The sequence below is a fragment of the Hemiscyllium ocellatum genome, chromosome 39, assembly GCF_020745735.1.
Source record: "Hemiscyllium ocellatum isolate sHemOce1 chromosome 39, sHemOce1.pat.X.cur, whole genome shotgun sequence".
NCBI classification, from domain to species: Eukaryota; Metazoa; Chordata; class Chondrichthyes; order Orectolobiformes; family Hemiscylliidae; genus Hemiscyllium; species Hemiscyllium ocellatum.
The window spans coordinates 40,833,927-40,858,307 of NC_083439.1; the positions used below are offsets into that span (position 1 = coordinate 40,833,927).

The window sequence follows — 24,381 nt, forward strand, 5'->3', positions numbered from 1 at the left end:
CTGTTAACTCTGCACTTCCACATGCGTTCTCATTACTTCAGGAAGTGAATTTTTGAATTCCTGCAAAATAATTTCTGAGTGACTTTTGTGTGATCTATTTTCAATGCCTGTATCCAGTACTGTATCCAGTATTAAAATTACTTTGATCCTAATTTTTTTCCCCTCTTGGGTTGGAGAACTGCATGTGAGAATCCATCTGAATTTGCCATTTTGGCAAGGGGTTTGTTTATACGATGTTACCGTATTGAAGAGTGAATTACATACATTTGATGAGGGAACCTGCTTTGATTCATGAAATGTTGTTTGTAGGCTTCTGGCATTAGCTCATATGCACTTAAGATTGTATTTTTCACCTAATTATACTCCCCAGATGCTTCCTCCTTTGGCTTTGATAGATTTGTTTGTCATCACTATACTCCTCACTAAGCCGACCTTCTACCTTATCTTTGCCCTTTCAAGTCAACTTTTCTCTCTAATAGTCATCTTCTGAAGTTCAAGCTCGCTCACTCGCTCGCTCTCTCTCTGTACTTCTCTCTCTGATTTTCCTCTGTCATTTTCAAACTTTTCATTTCCCTTTCTCTTTGTTCCCTACCTCCAGCCAATCTGCCAACTCCAACTGCTTTGCCTTGCTCACTTTCTGTAAAACTCCCGCAGTGACTTCTTTCACCCCAGAAAATTCTTAGTGACTGAAACAGCCTACACAAGGCATACCCTGTTTAAATAAACTGAATTCGGTGCCTGACACCAAAAACATGAACGCCTACCATTTGCTACCTTTTAGTCCCAACAATCATAAACCCAACCTGGAATTAGAAATTCTATCCCAACAAGAGCTCCCAAGTTGTTACAGATCAGACCAGATCGCCTCAAAATATTTTAAGAATGTAACCTAAACCCTAACTTTTTCTTATTTTAAAAGAAAACATGAAGTGCTGTGTTCCAGATGCATTATGACTGGTAAAACCAATCAACATTAATCAAAAACAAAATTTATTTAAACACTATAGTTAAATACAAAACAAAAGTTGAATAACTTAACTCTATTTGAAAATCTAAATCAAATTATAAATAAGTGATTGTATTAGTTAACTATTCCAATATAATAACATCGTGTGAACACACGCCTTGGCAAAATGGCAAATTCAGATACAGATTCTCATATGCAGTTCTCCAATCAGGGAAGGAAAAGTAAGATCTGGAGAAAATTCAGAGAGTAGCAGCAACCAGGAAACATTTCCTGAAGCATCCAACTCTGTTGTGACCCAACAGCTTCTGATGCTACTGAGAAACTGAAATCCAGAAATCCTGATCTGAGATAGCTGGCCACACTCATTTAGGCTGTTTTTTAAAAAGGGCCATGACCTCCCAAGCTGTTTACTCGAGTGGTCTTGGCAGTCTGACCGACTCTGCTTTTCTAGCACCACACCTTTTGACTCTGATCTCCAGCATCTGCAGTCCTCACTTTTTCCCTGCTCAGCACCTCTGCCTTACAACCTTTCTTCAAAAAAAAGGACAAAATAACATCTTAAAGTCACAGCACCATCACACTCCACACTAATGGGCCCCTTTATTTCTTACTGTCTGCAAGTTCTTTATACCAAATTGTATCACCTCACATTTCTTTGATTTGAATTTCATTTGACAGCTATATTGTATCACACTTCACCTGGTCTTCTGGTTTGGTTGCCCAAATCCTAGAAAATTATTAAACTCATGCGAAGTTTTAGAATAGAAATGGGCTATTCCCCCTGTGTAAGAGAAAGTGAAAATTGCAGATGCTTGCGATTAGAGTCGAGACTGTGTTGCTGGAAAAACACAGATCAGGAGCAGGAGGATCACCGTTTCGGGCAAAAGCCCTTCATCAACATTCCCCCTATGTAATCTAATTCTACTCCCTTCATTGCTTGTATAATATAATGATATGTCAACACTTAATTTTTCACAGCCCAAATCTGTTACGCCATGAGAAAATTTAAAACTTACTTTTTTTTCCCTTTAGCTGAAATAATTGATTGTGAACACATCTGATGGTCACTCAGTTTGGTTCTTCATAATGACATTTCTATCTGTGCAGCGTCCAAAAATTAAATTCACAATATGCTTCCCATTAATTTTTTTTTAGTTTTGAGTTTATTTGCTTTAATGTTCTTTTGTCAGTGTGACTCTTATCCCATTTATGAAATTTTATTTTAGCTTCTGGTTGATGCCTGGATTTATGTTGAAGAAGATTGTTCTTGGAAACTTTACAACTGGTCCTGTGGATCCAAAAATGGCAGATGCAATCGATTTCATGGTTGACCGGGTGAGCCAAGGAGTTAAACAAAAATTACTGTCTAAACACTGACATGTCTGAGTTACACAACTTGAATTATTTGAGCAGTTAGTACTCTACAGAAAACAAGCATGGAGAGAAGAATCACTACTTCATTAAGCATTTGAACAAATGGCAGGTCAAACCTTTTAAGCCTAGAAAATCCCAACATGAAAAAGATTGAGGTTCTCATTCAAATCAACTGTGTGGAACTCTGTCATTGTGGAGTAGCAAGTGGAGTATATCATAGAGTCACAGAATCCCTACAGTGCAGAGGGAGGTTATTCAACCAGTGAAATCTACAATAAGCCTCTGAAGAGCATACCACCCAGCTCAAGCCCTCACATTATCCCTGTAACTTCTTATTTACCATGACTAATCCAACTCAGCATGCCTAGCATAGGGGAGAGGGAGCCCTCTTGGGGAAAGCCCAGCTTGAAGCATCTGCAGGCCCATTACTTAAGAAAACAGTGTAATGTTTGATTTTCTAACTTTATTTTCCATCTTTATACAAAGAAGACTGTAATGCTGAATGTTTGAACTTATATCTTTATTTTTCAACTTCTGTAACTAATACTTTGTACCTCTGTACTTTGTGGCGATATTGTACACTTTTTCACAGTACTTTTATACCTAGTACTTGAGTACACATGACAGTAAAATCTACATCTAACGTAAATGTAAACTAATCTAAACTAGCCTGCATGTTCCTGGACATCACAGGACAATTTAGCATGACTAATCTTTGGACTGCGTGAGGAAACCTAAGCATCTGGCCAAAACCCGCTCAGACACTGGGAGAACATGCAAACTCCACACGCACCCAAGATTGGAATCAAACCCAGGTCCTGGTGCTATGAAGCCATTGTTATTCAGTCCCTCAAGGCTGTCAGGCTGAGCAAGTCTGCGGAGGAGTCAGTAACAGTTTAAGAGCGCATAGGTACAGTAAATTCATGAAGAGCAGGAGAGAGAAGTTAGAACTTCTTAAAACATGAGATATTTTAGCTTCATAAAGTGAAAAGCAGACCTGTAAGAGAAGGGCAGTGATAGTGAGAGAGAAAATTCACCAGCAGGGAGCGCATACAAATTGTTTCTTCCTGCAGTGTGAGAAGAACAAGTATGACCAAAAGTAAAAAGGGCAGGAGTAGGCTATGTACTTGCTCTACCAGTAGGATCACATCTGATCCAATGTTCCTCAAAATTACACTTCTGCCTTTTCCCCATAACCCTTAGTTTCTCCTACTGCCTAAGAAACTATTTCTCTCAACCTTAAACCTACACAAGGACTCTGCCCCCACTGCTCTCTGCATTAAGGGTTTAGGCACATGAAACCACTGTGAGAAGAAATTTTTCCTTCATCAATGAAAGTGCCCATGGTGTTGGAAGTCGTATATTGCCCCATGGGCAGGAAATGGCTAAAGAGGTTCTTTTTCGGGTCGGTGCTCTGTAACTAATGGGGTTTCACAGGGATCAGTACTGGGTCCACAACTGTTTACAATGTATGTTAATAATTTGGATGAAAGAAGCAAATATTCTGTAACCGAGTTTGCAGATGACACAGGTTGGTGGAAAAGCAAGTTGAGAGGGATGCAGGCAGTTTAGAGGTGGGCAATATTGATGGGTTAAATAAGGGCAGACTAGAACAAAACAGAGAACGAAGTAGGACTAATCAATTAAACTGCATTTATTTCAATGTAAGAGGCCTAACAGGGAAGGCAATGAACTCGGCATGGTTCAGAATGTGGGACTGGAATATCATAGCAGTTACAGAGACATGGCTCAGGGATGGGCAGGATACAAATGCTATAAGAAGGATAAAAAGGGACGCAAGAGAGGAGGAGGAATGGGACTTTTATGAAGGAATATCATTGCAGTTGTACTTGGGGAGGATATTCCTGGGAATATGTCCAGGGAAGTTATTTGGGTGGGATTAAGAAATAGGAAAGGGATGATCATCTTAATTAGATTATATTATAGACCACCCATTAGTCAGCGGGAAATTGAGGAAGTTGTAAGGGGATCTCTGTTATCTGTAAGAATAGTAGGGTGGTTACGGTAGGGGAATTTAACTTTCCAAACATAGACTGGAACTGTGATAGTGTTAAGATAATGATGGAGAGGAAGTTAAGTGTATACAAGACAATTTCCTGATTCAGTATGTGGATATATCTATTCGAGAAGGTGCATCAGTTGACCTAATGTTGGCAACTATGGCAGGGCAAGTGACAGGTGTCAGTGGGAGCATTTTGAGGCCAGCAACCATAATTGTATTAGTTTTAAAATAGTCATAGAAAAGGATAGACCAGATTGTAACGTTAAAAGTTCTAAATTGGAGGAAGACCAATTTTAACGGCATTAGCAAGAATTTTCAAAAATTGATTGGAGATGGATGTTCATACGTAAGAGCGGTGGCTGGAAAATGGAAGCCCTCAAAAACTAGATAACTAGAGTCCAGAGATAGTATGTTCCTGTTAGAGTGAAAGGAAAGGCTGATTGTTATAGGGAATGCTAGATGACTAGATAAATTGAGATTTTGGCCAAGAAAAGGAAGGAAGCCTATGTCAACTATAGACAGAAGTTGAGTGAATTCTTGGAAGAGTGAGGGAAATCAGGAGGGCAAAAAGGGGACATAACAGCTTTGGCAAATAAGGTTAAGGAGAATCCAAAGGGTTTTTAGAAATGCATTAAGGCCAAAAGGGTAACTAGGGAAAGAATAGGGCCCTCAAAGACCAGTAGCCTTTATGTGTAACTGCAGGAGATGGATGAGCTACTAAATGAGTATTTTGCATTAGTGTTTACTGTGAAAAGGGACATAGAAGATATAGAACGCAGGGAAATAGATGATGGTATCTTGAAAAATGTCCATTTTACAGAGAAGGAGGTGCTACATCTCTTAAGATGTATAAAGGTGACTAAATCCTCAGGACCTGATCAGGTGTACCCCAGAACTCCGTGGGAAGCTAAAGAAGTGATCTCTGAGCCCTTTGCTGAGATATTTGTATGATGGGTAGTCACAGGTGAGGTGCTGAAAAACTGGAGGTTTGCTAATGTGCTAACTACAATTTAAGAAAAATGGTAAGGAAAAGCCAATGTGACATCCATGGTAGGCAAGTTGTTTGAGGAAATCTTGGGGGACAGGATTTGCCTGTGTTTGGAATGGCAAGGACTGATTAAGAAATCATGTGGTGTTGGAGAAACACAGCCAGTCAGGCAGTATCCAGGGAGCAGGGAAGTTGAGCATGAGCTCTTCATCAGAATTTCACTAACTTAAGTTTTTTAAGTGGTAGCGAAGGAGATTGTTGAGGGTAGAGAGGTGGACATGATCTATATGGACTTCAGTAATGTTTTTGTTGAAGTTCCTTCATGATAGACTGGTTAGCAAGGTGAGACCACATGTAATACAGGGAGAACTAGCCATTTAGATCCAAAACTGGCTTGAAGGTAGAGGGTGATGGTGGAGGGTGCTTTTCAGACTGGAAGCTTGTGACCAGTGGTTGGCCACAAGGATCGATGCTGGGTCCACTGCTTTTCATCATTTATATAAATGATTTGAATGTGAACAAAAGTATGGTTAGTAAGTTTGCAGATGACACCAAAATTGGAGGTGTATTCAACAGTGAAGAAGGTTGTCTCAGAGTACAATAGGATCTTGATCAGATGAGCCAATGGGCTGAGGAGTGGCAGATGGTATTTAGTTTAGATAAATGTGAGATGCTGCATTTTGGGAAGGCAATTCAGGATTTATGCACTTAATGATAAGGCCCTGCGGAGTTTTGCTGAACAAAGAGACCTTGGAGTTCAGGTTCATAGTTCCTTGAAAGTGGAGTCGCAGTTAGATGGAATAGTGAAAAAGACATTTGGTATGTTTTCCTTTATTGGTCAGAGTATTGAGCACAGGAGTTGGGAGGTCATGTTGTAGCTGTACAGAATGTTGGTTAAGGCACTTTTGGAATATTGTATGCGATTCTGGTCCTCCTCCTCTGAGAAGATGTTATGAAACTTGAAAGGGTTCAGAAAAGATTTACAAGGATGTTACAAGGAGGATTTGAGCTATAAGGAGAGGCTGAATAAACTGGAACTGATTTCCCTAGAGCATCAGAGACTGAGGGGTGACCTTGTGGAGGTTTATAAAATCATGAGGAGCTTGCATAGGTTAAATAGACATGGTCTTTTCCCTGGGGTGGTGGAGTGACCAACTAGAGGACATAAATTTAGTCTGAGGGGAAAAGTTTAAAAGGGACCCAAGGGGCAACTTTTACACATGGAGGGTGGTGCTTGTATAGAATGAACTTTCAGAGGAAGTTGTAGAGGCTGGTATAATTACAACACTTAAAAGGCATCTGGATGAGTGTATGAATAGAAAGGGTTTAGAGGGATATGGACTAAGTGCTGGCAAATGGGGCTAGATTAATTTAGGTTATCTGGCCGGAATGGATGAGTTGGACTGAAGGGTCTGTTTCCATGCTGTATGACCTGGGCAAAAAGTTGCCAAATGGAGCAAAATGTGAGAAAATTTGAAGTTGATTTTCATAGCATGATAGAATCCCTATAGTGTGGAAGCAGAGCATTCAGCCAATTAAGTCCATCCTGACCCTCTGAAGAGCATCCCACACAAGCACGTTCCATCCCTGTAATGATACATTTCCCAAAGCTAATCCACCTAGCTTGCACACCCCTGAACAGAATGGGCAATTTAGCATGGCCAATCCATCTAATCTGCACATCTTTGGACTACGGGAGAAAACCGGAGCACGCAGAGGAAACCTATGCAGTCACGGAGAGAGTGTTTGTTTGTGTCGAGTTGGTACAATTAGTCGAGGGTGGAATTGAACTTGGGTACCTGGCACAAAAATATGGTGACAATGAAAGCTTTTGACTGTATTTAGATCATAGAGTCATACCCTTCGGTCTGACTTGTCCGTGCTGACCAGATATCCCAACCCAATCTAGTCCCGCCTGCCAGCACCCAGCCTATATCTCTCCAAACCCTTCCTATTCATATATCTATCCAAATGCCTTTTTAAGGGGGTCCTTAAGGGGGAGGGGGAGCAGCCCGAAGTTGTAGTCCACATTGGCACCAACAACATAGGTAGGAAGAGGGATGACGATGTTAGGCAGGCTTTCAGGGAGCTAGGTTGGAAGCTCAGAGTTAGAACAAACAGAGTTGTTGTCTCTGGTTTGTTACCCGTGCCACGTGATAGAGAGTCAAGGAATAGGGAGAGAGAACAGTTAAATGCGTGGCTACAGGGAGGTGCAGGAGGGAGAGATTCCGGTATCTGGATAACTGGGGTTCTTTCTGGGGAAGGTGGGACCTCTGTAAACAAGATGGTCTACACCTGAACCTGAGGGGCACCAGTATCCTTGGGGGGAGGTTTGCTAGTGCACTTTGGGTGGGTTTAAACTAACTCTGCAGGGGCATGGGAACCTAGACTGTAGCTTTAGGGTGCAGGACCTGGAGTGTAGGGAGGTTAGGAACATAGCATCAATCTCGAAGAAGGGTGCCTGTAAAAAGGAAGGTGGCTTGAAGTGTGTATACTTCAATGCGAGAAGTATGCGAAATAAGGTAGGTGAACTTGCAGCGTGGGTTGGTACCTGGATTTCGATGTTGTGGCTATTACGGAGACATGGGTAGAACAGGGACAGGATTGGCTGTTGCAGGTTCCTCACATTTATCACATTATGCTTCATCTGTCTCCTTAAAACACAAAACAGAACAACACAGACAAAGGCCATTTGACCTACCATACCTGTGCTGAAAAGTGTGGCACTGGAAAAGCATAGCCAGTGGCTCAGTGGCTAGGACTGCTACCTCAGACCGCCAGAGACCCGGGTTCAATTCCCATTTCAGGCAACTGTCTGTGTGGAGTTTGCATATTCTCCCCGTGTCTGCGTGGGTTTCCTCCGGGTGCTCCAGTTTCTTCCCACAGTCCAAAGATGTGCAGGTTAGGTGAATTGGCCATGCTAAATTGCCTGTAGTGTTAGGTGAAGAGGTAAATATAGGGGAATGGGTTTGGGTGGGTTGCTCTTCGAAGTATTGGTGTGGACTTGTTGTGCCAAAGAGCCTGTTTCCACACTGTAAGTAATCTAAAATTGGTGAGGCAGCATTCAAGGAGTAGGAGACTTGATATTTTGGGCATAAGCCCTTCAACGGGAGTCCTCACTTTCTCCTCTCCAGCATCTGCAGTCCTCACTTCCATCTCCTCTAGCATTTGCAATTCTCACTTTCTCCCTCTCTAACGTCTGCAGTCCTCACTTTCTCCCACATTTCTGATGAAGGGCTTATCCCCGAGACATCAACTCTCCTACTCCTCAGATGCAGCCTGACCTGCTGGATTTTCCAGCACTACACGTTTCGACTGACTCTCCAGCATTTGCAGTCCTCACTTCCATCATGTCTGTGCCAACTATGATGCTATTCTAAACTAATCACATCTGCTTGCATGTACATGTATTCCTCTGTTTTATGCTTGTTCATATGCCTGTCTAAACATCTCTTAAACTTTACTAGCATTTCTGAATCTACCACCTCTCTTGGCAGTGTGTTCCAGGCACATACCACCATCTGGGTTAAACTTCTCTCATCCATTTCCTTTAAACTTTTCACCTCTCACCTTAAATCTATGCTCCTTGGTATTTGACATTTCCATTCTGGGAAAGAGATTCTCTCCGTGGCTCTCATAATTTCATATACTTCTATTAGCTGCTGAGCCTTTGACAACTCTTGCAAAAACAATCCAAGGTTGTCTCACCTCTCCTTATAGCTAATACACTCTAATCCAGGCAACATCCTGGTAAACCCCTCTGCATCCTTTCTATAGTGCAGCAGCCAGAGCTGAGCATAATACTCCGGATTTGTTCTAATTAAAATTTTACACAGTTGTGACATGTCTTGCCAACTTTAATACTCAAAGTCCTGACCAATGAAGATCGTCTTTGCCACCTAATCCACTTGTTTTACCACTGTTAAGGATGTGTGGACTTTGATGCCAAGGTCCCTCTGTATATAAAAGCTCCTAAGGGGCCAGCCATTTTCAGGGTATTTTCTTCTTGCATTTGACATCCAAAAATGCAGCACCTCTCACTTGTACAGATTAAACCCATCTGCCATTTCTCCACCCAACTTCCCAGCTAATCTATATCCTGCTGCATCCTTTGATACCCTTCCTCATCATCCACAATGCCATCAATTTTCATGTCACTTGGAAATTGCAATGTTAGAAAAATCAGGCCACTTATATTTTCTTCTAAATAATTTATACCCATTACAAGCAAGAGAAGTCCCAGCTCTTGTCACAGACCTCCAGTCAGAAAAACACCCCTCCACAACTACCCTTTGTTTGATATGCCCAAGCCATTTTGGTATCCAACATACCAACTCACCATGGTTTCAATGTGATTTGATCTTCTGGACCAGCCAACTGAGAGGGAACTTATCAAGTGCTTTAGTGAAAACTAGTAAACCATGATGATAGAGTAGGGTGAGGAATGGATGTTGCAGGTTCCAGGGTTTAGATCTTCCATTAAGAGCAGACAAGGCAGTAAAAGAGAGAGAGGTGTGGCCTTGTTAGTCAAGGATAGTATAATGGTGGCTGAAAGAACTTTTGATGACAACTTGTTTTCTGAGGTAGTGTGGGCTGAGGTTAGAAACAGGAGAGGAAAGGTCACACTGCTTGGAGTATTTTTATATGGCTCCACAGAGTTCCAGGGAAGTGGAAGAGAGGATTGGCAAAATTATTCTGGGTAGGAGTGAAAGGAACAGAGTGGTCATTATAGGGGACTTTAACTTCCCCAACATTGACTGGAAATGCTATAACTCCAATACGTTGGATGGATCAGTTTTTATCCAATATGTACCGGAGGGTTTCCTGACGTTGTATGTCGAAGGGCCGACAAGGGGAGGCCACATTAGATCTGGTGCTTGGTAATGAACCAGGCCAGGACTTTGGAAAGAGCGACCATAATTCAGTTACGTTTAGTTTCGCGATGGAAAGGGATAGGTACATGCCACGGTTCAGGCGTTATTGATGGGGCAAGGGCAATTATAATGCGATTAGGCAAGAATTAGGATGCATAGAATGGGGTAGCAAAATGCAGGGGATGCGGACAATGGAAGTGTGGAGCTGGTTTAAGGAACGGATATTGCGTGTCCTTGATGTCCCTGTCAGGCAAAGAGGAAGTGATAAGGGAACTGTGGTTTACTAAAGAAATTGCATCTCTTGTTAAGCAGAAGAAGGAGGCTTATGTGTTGATGAGGCAAGATGGTTCAGATGAGGCGATGGAGAGTTACAGATCAGCTAAGAAGGATTTAAAGAAAGAGTTAAATATAGTAAAGAGAGGACACGAGCAGCTTTTAGCAAATAGAATAAAGGAGAATCCTAAAGCTTTCTATAGGTATGTGAGGAATAAAAGGATGATTCTGGTAGGAATAGGGCCAGTCAAAGACAGAAGTGGGAAGTTGAGTGTGGACCCTGTGGAGATCAGAAGGTGCTAAATGAACACTTTTCTCATCAGTTTTCACTCCGGAAAAGAAGAACATTGTAGTGGAGAAGAATGAGCTATGAGATAATAGACTAGAAAGGATCGAGGTTAGTTACAAACAGGTGTTATCAATTCTAGAAGAAATGAAAGTCACCTGGGCCGGATGGGATTTATCCGAGGATTCTCAGGAAAGCTGGGGAGGAGATAGCAGAGCCTTTGGCTTTAATATTTGAGTCGTCATTGTCTACAGGTTTAGTACCAGAGAACTGGAGGATTGCAAATATTGTGCCCTTGTTCAAGAAGGGCAGTAGAGATGACCCAGGTAATTATAGACCAGCGAACCTTACTTCTGTTGTAGGAAAGGTTTTGGAAAGGATTATAAGAGATAAGTTTTATAATCATCTAGCATGCAACAATTTGATTTAAGAATGTCATTTAGTTTTTTGAGAAGGTGACCAAGCATGTAGATGAGAGTAGGGCAGTTGACTTGGTATACATGGACTTCATTAAAGCCTTTGATAAGGTTCCACATGATAGGCTGTTGGAGAAAATGCAGAGGCATGGGATTGAGGGTGATTTAGCAGTTTGGATTGGAAACTGGCTTTCTGTAAGAAGGCAGTGAGTAGTGGTTGATGGAAAATATTCAGCCTGGAGTCCAGTTACTAATGGTGTGCCAGAAGCATCTGTTTTGGGGCCACTGCTGTTTGTCATTTTTATGAAAGAATTAGCCACAGGCATAGGTGGATAGATCAGTAAATTCGCAGATGACACTAAAGTCGATGGAGTAGTGGACATTTGGAAGAATGTTACAGGTTACAGGGGGACTTGGATAGACTGCAGAATTGGGCTGAGAGGTGGAAAATGGAGTTCAATACAGCTAAATGTGAGGTGATGCACTTTGGGAGGAATAACAGGAAAGCAGAGTATTCTTGGTAATGTGGATGTGCAGAGGGATCTTGGAGTCCATGTACATAGATCCCTGAAAGTTGCCATCCAGGTTGATAGTGCTGTTAAGAAGGCATACGGTGTGTTAGATTAGATTTTTTTTAGATTAGACTTACAGTGTGGAAACAGGCCCTTCGGCCCAACAAGTCCACACCGACCCGCCGAAGCGCAACCCACCCATACCCCTTACCTAACACTACGGGGAATTTAGCATGGCCAATTCACCTGACCCGCACATCTTTGGACTGTGGGAGGAAACCGGAGCACCCGGAGGAAACCCACGCAGACACGGGGAGAACGTGCAAACTCCACACAGTCAGTCGCCTGAGGCGGGAATTGAACCCAGGTCCCTGGCGCTGTGAGGCAGCAGTGCTAACCACTGTGCCACCGTGCTGCCCAATTAGGTTTCATTGATAGAGGGATTGAGTTCCAGGGCCGCAATATCACGCTGCAACTATATAAACTGCTAGTACGGCCTCACTTGGAACATTGTGTACAGTTCTGTTTGCCATATTTCGGGAAGGATGTGGAAGCATTGGAAAAGGTGCAGAGGAGATTTACCAGGATGTTGCCTGGTCTGGAAAGAAGGTCTTATGAGGAAAGGCTGAGAGACTTGGGTCTATTCTCATTGGAAAGAAGAAGGCTAAGAAGGGATTTGAGAGACATAAACAATTATCAGAAAATTGGATAGGGTAGACAGTGAAAGTCTTTTTCCTAGGATGATGGCGTCAGCTTGTACAAGGGGGCATAACTACAAGTTGAGGGGTGATAGACTTAAGGCAGATGTCAGAGGCAGGTTCTTTACGCAGAGAGTGGCAAGGGTGTGGAATGTAGTTAACTCAGCCACATTAGGGAGATTTAAACAATCTTTGGATAAGCACATGGATGATGATGGGATAATGTAGGGGGATGAGCTGAGAATAGTTCACAAGTCAACGCAACATCAAGGGCTTGTTCTGCGCTGTATAGTTCTATGTTCTAAACAACATCCACTGTCCTACCGTATTCAATACAGCACAATACAGACCCTTTGGCCCTTGATGTTGTGCTGACCTTTTATCCTACTCTAAGATCAAACTAACCGACAGATCTTTCATTTTTACTTGTATCCATGTGCCTATCCAAGAGTTGCTTAAATGTTCTTAATACATCTGACTCTACTACTACCGCTGGCGGTGCATTCCATGCACCCACCACTCTCTGTGTAACAAACCAACCTCTGACCACGGTATCTAGAGAAAGGGTAAGGATCTAAAATCTGGATTTAGGCTGTTGTCAGGAGCAATCGTTTAATACATGCCCTAACTAACAACAAAATGGCTTAATGCAAGTAATATAAAAAAGATGCAGTCATGAACTAACTGAAGCAAAGATTAACAGACAATGCTTCCTTCACTGTATGGAATTAACTAAGCTAGATAGGACATTACTAACCATCCTAGCTAACCCTGGAGACTCAGGTGCCGAGAAATAAAATGTGCCAAACAAAGTTAGCTCCCAGGAAATATAATTCGCTGAACCCTATGTCTATAATGTCATTTTATTACATTTTATTGGATTTGCTCTGTAATTAAGGCTGTACTATTCCTTAAGAATCATATAAAAATTGTCTTTGTTTTAAGCAATTTGTGCAGTTTCTCCAGACGGATTGTGGACAGCGGTGTAAGAGCCTTGAGTCCTCCACTATTGAGTGTTGAGGAATTGGCCAGCCAGACAGGAGTATTTCATATCCGTCTGGTTTTCCTCTCATTCAAGTAGTGGTTGACCTGGTCCCTTGCTGTCTTATCGTCTCAGTCCAGCCTGAAGAGAATCGGTCTTGGTAAGAATAGGGTTGCGGACCCTAAAAAAGAAAGGGGGAAGAAAGAAAAGAGAATCAGTCGAGGACCTTTATGGTGTTGGGGACTCCATCTAACAGGTCAGGGATCTGAACACGAAGTTGGGAGGCAGACCAGGAATCTGATTAGGGTCGGGGACCCTAAAAAAAATAGGTGGTCAAGGATCTTTCCAGAGTCGGGGACTTCCACTAACAGGTTAAGGACCTGGGCACAGTCAGGAGACTCTGATTCGGTCAGATTGGCACTGTCTAAATTGGTTCCTAAATTCACCTATGAAAGATGAAACAAAGAAGTCTCACGATTTATTATAACAACACTGTCAGTGTTTTAGAATGTCAACAATGTTTTGCAGAAATTATTAGTCGTGTTGTTTGTTGTCAGCTTGTTGATTAGTGAAAGTTTTACATCAAGATTATCTTTTCTGTTGTAACTGTTCAGCTTGTCTTGTCTTGTCTTGCTTTGCTGCTTTGACTTGTTCTGTTTGTTTTGGTGTTTCTTCTTTGGTAATGAAATATTGGTTGCTGCTTTTGTCGTGTTTAAAAAAAAAAGCTGGTCAGTGATACAGCTGTGTGCCATAGCTAAGATTTATGAGTGTAGAATTTCCAAACTTTGACTTCTAAAATGTGTGTGTGCTACAGAGAAAAAATATCAGCGCTAATTCCCTACAGCTTGCAGAAAGTTTAATCCTTTCCGAGTCTGTTTGGATGCACATTTGTTTGTTGGTGATTGAATGTTTGTGTTTTGATCCCTGGAGCTCGAGATCCAGGAGTATTTTGGATTTGATTTGCATTTTGGGAATTTAACATGATTTCTTTTAAGGTTAAGGATCCTTCAACGATCAAGAAATGAAATATTAACCCCTGTTCTTCTTACAGGCCATGACTGCCCTATTGTCAGTTTGTAACTAATCACTTTTATGCTTACGTGAAAGCCAATCTTACTCAGTTTCAAATCAGTTTAATACAGAGCAAGACAACATTATAATCTTTGGAAAAAAAAGTCTCTCATTTGATTCTGCACCATTTGACATCAGTATAAACTTGCTCTCAAATTCCTCATGCTACTGCCAAAGATCATTTTCACCCCTCTGTATCATACTCATGAAAGAATTGACAATAGGAAGTAAAGCAGCAGCACTAAACCTGGGCCTCAGGTGCAGAAATATTCTGTTCCAGGATGAGAGCAGGTCTCTGCTCAATTTTAGTTATAATTAAAGCCTAACATTGAGGAAAATCACTTGTTCATTTAGTTTAGTTAAATTTTGTAAATCCCAAACCAACAGCATTGTTTTCGGAAAATCATAATAGCACATTTAATTTTTCTTTGAGATTCGTTTGTTTCCAATTAATTTTAAGACTGCTGTGTTTCATTGGTGATTATGGTGTGCCAGTCATTGCTTTGTTTTATATCAATCCCCCTCCTTCAATGACAATCGAAGTTTCAGTTCAACACTAGGTTGTGATAAATAATGTAACAAAATTAATATCCTATGGTTAATATCTGTATCTTTGGATTCAGCCATTATTTGTATATTATAAGTTTTTTAGTTACCATGTGAGTAGATAAGATCTTTTAAGGCAGCTGCAGTCGTTTCACGACCTACAGCATTGTAAATGACCAATGACTGGTCTCCACTGCTTAACGAACCTAATCTTGGATTTAAATTAAGGGACTAGAACCGGGTGATTGAAGTGGATTTCAGAGTTGGAAACTATGTGCATTTTACATTTTAAGTATTGAATACTGAATGAACGAATTTCCAGTTTATATTGATGACTTTTAAAATGTCTTAGTCACTTGTTGAGTTTCCACCTAGGTAATGATTATTTTATTTAGTATTTTTAATATTCAATTGTATTAGCCCTGAATCTCAAAATCAGAATTAATTGGCAGGATTGCTTGGTTTTATTCCTTTACACATTGTCAGTGACCTGTCTCATTGCCTCATGGTTAATTTGAAGCATGACTGCATTAATTCGTTGCTAACTAAAGAATGGAAAGATACCTTACTGGCCAGTTGAAGAATTCTGTATATGACTGGAGTATAGAGGTATGTATAGCAGATGGAACTCCCGAAAAACTGGGAGGTGACTGTGAATGGATATATGGAAAAAAAAGGGACATGAGATGAAAAAGTAAAAAGGACATGAGAAACAGTGTAAGACTACTAACATTGAGGAATATACAAACAGGGTTAAAGCAACAATACTGTAAAATAAAGAACTTTAGACTCGGGATTACGAGTAAAATCTATGTCTGGCATAGTGACTCTATTTGAGGATGGGGATAAGGATGGGGATTTTGTTCCTGGATACCCGCTGAGCCCCTAAAGTCTCTCCTGGTTGTCCCCAGCACGCATCTCTTCTCTTCCACTCCCCCCACCCCACCCCCATTATAGATCATTTCTTTGTTTTTGAAAATGAAGCATCCAGCCTTCATAGCCAGTATCATGAGGATGTGTGACCTGTGCCATCCTAAACCAGGGCCCATCCTAGGAATGCTAATGAAGCATGTCCCTGACTGCAAGACCAAATCGGCCCAGTTTGTTCAATATTTCCAACTTTGATGCAAATATAAACACAGCAAAATTCTGGGAGTAGCCTGAATATAAATGACTTGTGTTGCAAGACTGAAGTATGTGGCTATCTGTCTGACAGAGTAGTATACAATTGAAAATTAATCAAGAAGCTCAATAACCTTTGTTTAACCCCATGTTCTTGCAATGTTTTCCACCTGGAGTCACTGACATGATTCACACAAACATGTTGAACTAGTCCATGAATTTCCAGTCGCTAATGAGGTGAGTGGTGGTTTTCTATTGGGATGGCCAGAACCAGACTGAATCACGATGCAAGTTACAGGTAAAATAGATTATATCCAGTGCCCTTGTGATCCCTAATGCTGTGTACCAGCCCTGAAAAGGTTGATTGGAACCAGGATATCCACTTGGGACGTAACCTAATTCAGATGCCCATCCAGTGACCGTTGCTGAGCAACCTTCTCCTGAGGGGACCCTGAAAATGGAGACAGACGGGCCCCAGTATTACACCTTTGAGCAAGACAGCAAAATCCGCCAGAGACAAATGGCTAGCCTTGCTTTAATTGTGGAAATGTAGCTACTGGGGAGTGATGTGTCTTTAATATTACCTTGAAGCGAACATGGAGAATTAAACATGCTTGAATATGCACTGACTCTTCATTGTGCTCTTGTTGTGACATGATTTTGGAGCATTGTGGGAACATAGAAGATTTTTAACACCTAGCAGTGTTCTCATCATGCTGTTTTGTCTGGTCAATTTGGCAGTTATCAAGATGTTCGGCTCACGCTGAGGAAACTGATACAATTTCCAAAGTGGTGGGCAGGTGGATGCGACTGCCAAGCAGGCAGCCTTACATCCCAAATGTCTGGTCCCATTGGCTTCCCGCAAAACCCAGATAGAGATAATATGGGGATAAGTATGCCAAACCTGGATAAGTACAGAAATCACAACAGAAGCCCCTGGCTGAAGACCACAAACTATGGCCTCATGGGGTACTCCTTCAATACTCAAACCAAAATGTAGGTGATCCCTGCTGGACAAGTTTGTGTTCCTTCTTTGCTGCTGCATATTTTAGTTGATTATGTGCATTGTGTACACACTTGGGCAAGGAGGGAATGATTTATACTCTTACAATGGACAAGCCATGGCCTCCAACCTTGATAGGAGAGGCCCTTCCAGGTTCTCCTTACCACCCGCACTGCTGATAAGGTCGCTGGGCGCCTCCAATATTGCAAGGTCATCAGACGAGCCCCTTGCAAGAGGGGAGATGATGAAGATTGAACTTACTCTGCTATATGGACTCATCATTGCCAACATTGGTGCTCAAGAAGGGACTATTTATCTGTGTGATCCTGATCAACCAGAGACTGTGTACCATTTATGCTGAAAAGATGTCCTTGTGTGCCAAGAGACTGATTCCTTCAATGCATGGAACTTTACCAAGAAAGACTATCGTAATGGTCAACTGCATCAAAAAGATTTTCAGTTCGTTTACAGGGCAAGTCTCAATGGTCTTTATCCTACCAAGATGATGTGTACCAGTTTGATTTCAGTGGTGCTGTGGGCGGCCCTGGCAAGCCTTGCCCCTATTCAAAGAGATCTGAATTGGCACATCGCAAAAGAGAAAAGGGGAAATGTTATCTTTTGATAATTTGTTTCTTCAAAGTCACAGTAAAATATTTGGCTGGGACGCCCTTACGTCAGCAAAAGACTCTTTGACCCCTTTCCCCCTCCTGGATCACAACGAAGGAGTATGGAATGCTTCTACAGCGTTTACCAGACATAATATTTCTTTTGTCTATTACCAATCCCTACCTGCTAGTTGGTTTGGATTTCTAATAAGTCCAGGATAGCCTATCCCAGTTGTTACAATGGTAAGGGATGGGGGTGCACTTACATAAATGTGGCTAAGACTATCCCATGTGTTATGATCAAATGTACCAACCGCCACTGCTCTCCTGTAGGGCCTTTCATCTCATGCATGCTTAGAAGAGGAGTGTGTCTCTGTTATTGTTGGTATTCGGGCCCTTTGTGGAATGGGCAATGGCACCCACCTCCACTATGAGACCCCTAGTGGCATCTTCTCAACAGTGAGATGGAAGTAACAAAGATCTTGACCCACTGGAGGAGTCCCTCAGTGTTGAGATCAGTCAAATAAACACTAGCAGTTCGGATTCAAAAGTTGTCACAGGTTCATTATCACAGGTTGTCCAGCAACACAGAGGTTAAACACTTTTGTGTCCTATGGGGAAACTGCACAAATGGCTAAAAACAAAGGCAATTTTTATTTGATTCTTAAGGAATAGTGTAGCCTTAATTACAGAGCAAATCCAATAAAACATAATAAAATGACACTGTAGACATAAGGTTAAGCCAATGATATTTCCTGGGAACTAACTTTGGTTTGCACATTTTATCTCTCGGCACCTGTGTCTCCAAGGTTAGCTAAGATAGTTAGCAATGTCCTATCTAGCTTAGTTAATTCCATACAGTGAAGGAAGCATTGTCTGCTAATCTTTGGTTCAGTTAGTTCATGAATGCAGCTTTTAGCAGGGTTAAAAGCCTTTTTAAACAGAATTATCAATTTGCAGCTTAGAAGCCATTTTGTTGTTAGTAAGGGCATGTATTAAATGATTGCTTTTGACAACAGCCTAAATCCAGATTTTAGATCCTCAAGAGATAGTCTACTAAAGGATAAGGGAGATTGTGTGCCAAACCTGAGAAAATGGGTGAGATTCTCAATGATTACTTTGCCTCAGGAAAGGGACATGATGAATGTTGAGGAGAGGGACATGATGCATGTTGAGATTAGAGATAGAAGATTGGTTACTCTGGATCACGTCATAAGGAGGGAGAATATGTTAGGTAGGCTAAAGGATATTAAGGTGGACAAATCCCCAGAACTGGATGGGATCTATCCTAGATTGCCGAGGGAGGCAAGAGAGGAAATAGCTGGGGCACTGACAGATCTTTGTAGCATTCTTAAGCACAGGTGAAGTGCCAGAGGCCTGGAGTGTTTCTCATGTTGTCCCCCTGTTCAAGAAGGGTAGTAGGGATGTTCCAAGTAAGTACAGACCAGTGAGCCTGACATCAGTGGTGGGAAGGTTGCTGGAGAAGATACTGAGGGAGAAAATCTATTTATATTTGGAAAAGAATGGGCTTATCAGTGATATGCAACATGGTTTTGTGCGGGGGAGATCGTGCCGTACCAACTTAATAGAGTTCTTAGAGGAAGTGACCAAGTTGATAGATGAAAAAAGACAGTACATGTCATATACATGGACTTTAGTAAGGCATTTGATAAGGTTTCCCATGGTAAACTAATGGAGAAAGTGAAGTCACATGGTGTGCAGGGTGTTCTAGCTAGGTGGATAAAGAACTGGTTGAGCAACAATAGACAGAGGAGTAATTGAAGGAAATTTCTCGAAATGGAGAAAAGTGACCAGTGGTGTTCCACAGGGATCAGTACCGGGGCCATTGTTGTTTGTAATATACATAAATGATCTGGAAGAGGGCATTATTGGTCTGATCAGTAAGTTTGCAGATGACACGAAGATTGGTGGAGTAGCAGAAAGCATAGGGGGCTGTCAAAGAATACAGGAGAATATAGATAGACTGGAGAGTTGGATGGAAAAGTGGGAGATGGAGTTCAATCCAGGCAAATGTGAAGTGATGCATTTTGGGAAGTTTAATTTTAGAGCGAACTGTACAGTAAACGGAAGAGCCTTGGGAAATGTTGATGAGCAGAGAGATCTGGGAGTGCAGGTCCATTGTACCCTGAAGGTGGCTGCACAGGTGGATAGAGTGGGCAAGAATGCATATTGGTATGTCTGCCTTCGTCGAACGGGGTATTGAGTATAAAAATTGTACAAGACTTTGGTTTGGCTACATTTAGAATACTGTGTATAGTTCTAGTTGCCGCATTACCAAAAGGATGTGGACGCTTTGCAGATGGTACAGAAAGGGTTTACGAGGATGTTGCCTGGTATGGAAGGTGATAGCTTTGAAGGGAGGTTAAGTAGATCAGATTAGATTAAATTCCCTACAGTGTGAAAATAGGCCCCTCGGCCCACAAGTCCACAACGACCCTCCGTAGAGCAACCCACCCAGACCTATTCCCCTACATTTACCCCTGACTAATGCACCCAACACTAATGGCAATTTAGCATGGCCAATTCACTTAAACTGCACATCTTTGGACTATGGTAGGAAACCGGAGTACCTGGAGAAGACTCACACAGACACTGAGAATGTGCAAACTCCACACACACACTTGCCTGAGGTGGGAATTGAGCCCAGATCCCTGGTGCTGTGAGGCAGCAGTGCTAACCACTGAGCCACCTAGGTTAGGATTGTTTTCATTAGAAAAAAGGAGATTGAGGGGGGACCTGATTGAGATCTACAAAATCATGAAGAGTATAGACAGGGTGGATAGAGGCAAGCTTTTTTCCCAGGTTGAGAAGTAAGAAGGTCACACGTTCAAGGTGAGAGGTCAAAATTTTAAACTGAAAGTACTTCATACAGAGCGTGGTTGGTGCCTGAAATGCATTGCCAGCAGAGGTAGTGGAGGCAGGCATGGTAGATTCATTTGAAGTGCATCTGGACAGATGGGGAGCATAGGGATACAGATGCTTAGGAAAATTGGACGATAGATTTAGACAGTGGATTTGGATCGGCTCAGGCTTGAAGGGCTGAAGGGCCTGTTATTGGGCAGTAAATTTTCTTTGTTCCATTTTCTTTGTTCTGACATCTCCCCTAAACTTTCCTAAAATTATGCTCCCTTGTGATAGCCATTTCTGCTCTGTAAAAAAGTATCTGACAATTCACTCTATCTGTGCCTCTCTTCATCTTGTACCACCTCTGTCAAGTTACCTTTGCTCCAATGAGAAAAGCCCCAGATCCCTCAAACTTTCTTCATAAAATATGCTCTGGTAAATGTCTTCTGCATCCTCTCTTAAAGCTTCCATATTATTCCTATAATAAGGTGACCAGAACTGAACCCAGTATTCCAAATGTGGTCTAGCCAGGGCTTTATTGAGTTGCAATCTCACGGCTCTTAAATTCAATCCCCCTGCTAATGAAAGCCAATACACCATAAGCCACCTTAACAACTCAGTCAACTTGGGTGGTAATTTTGAAGGATCTATTGACATGGATATAAAAGATGAATTTCTAGATCTCACCAGGGATTGCTTCTTAGAGCAATATGTTGCAGAACTTACCCAGAAACAGGCTGTTTTAGTTCTAGTAATGTGCATTGTGATTGGGATTAATAAGTGATTTCATGGTTCAAGTTCTTCTCGGGGATTACAATCATAACATAGAATTTCATTCAGTTTTAGGGAAGGCAACTCTGGTCTCAAACCACTGTCCTCAACTTTAAATAAGGGCAATTACTAACATATGAAGAAAGAATTGTCTAAAGTGGTCTGAGAAAATAGACTGAGAGGAAAGTCAACAGTGGCAGACATTTCAGCAGTGATGCTCAGCAAAAAAATTACTCTGATCAAGAAGGAGGATCAGAGTGGTGCTAGAAAAGCACAGCAGGAAAATCAGCGTTTCGGGAAAAAGCCCTTCATCAGGAGTTCCTGCTGTACTTTTCCAGCACCACTATAATCTCCAGCATCTGCAATACCCACTTCTGCCGAAAAGGATGATCAGCTCTGAGGTTTAGAAATGTAATCAAAGAGAGTATCCAATCAAAAAGTAAGGCATAGTAGTCCAGGAAATTGGGATTTTCTTTTAAAAACTAGCAGGAGATGGTTCAGTGGCTAATAAAGAGAGAAAATCAATTTTGAAAGTAAATCAGCAAGTTGAATAAAAACAAACTGCTAGAGGTTCTCAAAATATGTACAAAGAGTAGCAACTAGGTACTCGATAATGGTGAGCAGAGAAATTGCAGCTAATTTAAACTATTATTTTACCTTGGTCTTTATGGTGAAGGACACTATAAATATCCAAAGGTAACAGATAAACAAGAGCTCATGGGAAGTAAAATCATTAAGTCTCTATCATAAAAGGCAAAGTATTTAGCAAGCTAATGGGACAAAGGAATACAAGATAAGGATTGATAGGCTGCATCCAAAGGTTTTAAAGGAAGTGATGACAGATACAGAGGTAACATTTGTTAAAATGTACTAGGAGCCACTGGATTTCAAGTGGTTTCAGCAAATTGGGAAGATGCTGATGTGATGGCCCTCTCAAAGTAGAGGGAGATACAAAGTAGAGTAGAAGCAGAAGACTGTAGGTTAGTTAGCTTTACATCTGTAATTGGGGAAATGTGTCCATTTTTAGACAGAAATGAGGGCACATACATTTAAGATGAGAGGGGGAAGGTTTAAAAGAGATGTGAGAAGAAAATTTGGTTTTACACAGAAGGTAGTGGGTTCCTGGAATACACTGCTAGGGAAGGTGTGGGAAGCAGATAGAATAGTAAGGTTTAAGGGATATTTAGACAAGCACATGAGCGAACAGGGAATAGAGGTATATGGATCAGGTAGAGGCAGATAGAATTAGTTTAGAATACCATCATGATTGGCACAGACATGGTGGGCTGAAGAGCCTGATCCTGTACTGTGTTATTCTATGTTTAAATTGGGCATTTATGAAAGTTTGTTGCAGTCAAAACAGATTCAACATGGTATCATGATAAGGAAATCTTGATTGACAAATTTGTTAGCATTCTGTGAGAATATACCCAGCACAGTATATTAGTGTATTTTGATTTTCAAAAGGCATTCGATAGGATGTCATAAAAGGTTATTACAAAAGATTAAAGCTCATAATATCAGGGACAATGTATTAGCACAGATTGAGGATTGGTTAACATACAAGAGTTGGTGTTAAGATTTGAAAGATGTGCCCATTAGAATGTGAAAAGGGATAGTCCTCAGGCATTAATTATTCATGATCTATATGAATGACTTGATTAGATTAGATTACCTACAATGTGGAAATAGGCCCTTCGGCCCAACAAGTCCACACCGACCTGTGGAATCGCAACCCACCCATACCCCTACACTTACCCCTTCACCTAACACTATGGGCAATTTAGCATGGCTAATTCACCTAACCTGCACATCTTTGGACTGTGGGAGGAAACCAGAGCACCCGGAGGAAACCCACAGTCAGTTAGCCTGAATTGAACCTGGGTCTCTGGCGCTGTGAGGCAGCAGTGCTAACCACTGTACCACCGTGTCGCCCACTTGGAGGAGAGGGCAGACTGTAAAGTATCCAGATTTGCTGATGATACAAAAGCTAGTAGGAGATCATGTTGGAGAGATGGTGATCAACTCCAAAAAGGTGCCATGCTGAGGGATCTGAGTGTGCATGAAATACAAAAAGGTGGCACACAGGTACAACCAGCAATTAAGAAAGCAAATGGAATTTTTTTAGATTAGATTAGATTCCCTACAGTGTGAAAACAGGCACTTCGGCCCAGCCAGACCACACTGACCCTCCAAAGAGTAACCCACCCAGACCCATTTCCCTCTGACTAATGCACCTAACACTGTGGACAATTTAGCATGTCCCATTCACCTGACCTGCACATCTTTGGACTGTGGGAGGAAACCCACGCAGACATACAGAGAATGTGCAAATTCCACACAGTCACCAATTTTGTCCTTTATCACTGAGGTTCAAGTTTAAAAATCGGAAGGTCATGTTACAACTGTACAGGATATTGGTGATGCTAAATCTGAGCTAGTATGGATTGTTTTGGTCCCTGTATTTAAAAAGAGGACATACTGGCATTGAAGGCTGTTCAAAAGAGATTCACTAGCCTAAACACCTTAGATTAATGGATTAATTTATCAAGAATGACTAAACAGATTAGACCTTTATTTGTTAGACTTTTAGAATTAGTGATAATCTTATTAAAATGTGAAGGTTCTGAGGAGACATAATTAAATGTTGAGAAGATGTTTTCACCAGCAGGGAAATCTCAAACTAAAGGACCTAGTTATTGAATAAGGAGGCACCTGTTTAAAACTGCGGTGCACTATCCCAGAAGATAGTGATTATTAAGAATTCTCTGCCCCAAAGAGTTGGTCACACTAGATCACTGATAGTACAACCGGTTCTTGCTTTAACATGGTAGTTCTGTTGTCATGCAGTCCCATGTTATAAGAAATAATGTAATAGCAGCACCATTTAAACTAATGGGGCCGGAATCGACTTATAACCAATGCTTTAAAAGTTCATGCTTTTGAAATGTGCCCCCAATTTGTCAATCATGTTATAATGAATTTTCATGAACAAAACATGTGTT

General features: G+C 41.5%; 1 protein-coding gene across 5 annotated transcripts in view; it reads left to right on the top strand.

Annotated features, from left to right (window-relative positions):
* The window catches only part of spg21 (SPG21 abhydrolase domain containing, maspardin), a 157,844-nt gene that overhangs the window by 73,079 nt on the left and 60,384 nt on the right, over positions 1–24,381 (top strand). For all 5 annotated transcript variants that reach the window (XM_060852797.1, XM_060852800.1, XM_060852796.1 and 2 more), the window contains one exon: positions 2,194–2,302. In XM_060852797.1, the coding sequence (XP_060708780.1) occupies positions 2,194–2,302 (109 nt within the window). The remainder of the gene's footprint in view (positions 1–2,193; positions 2,303–24,381) is intronic.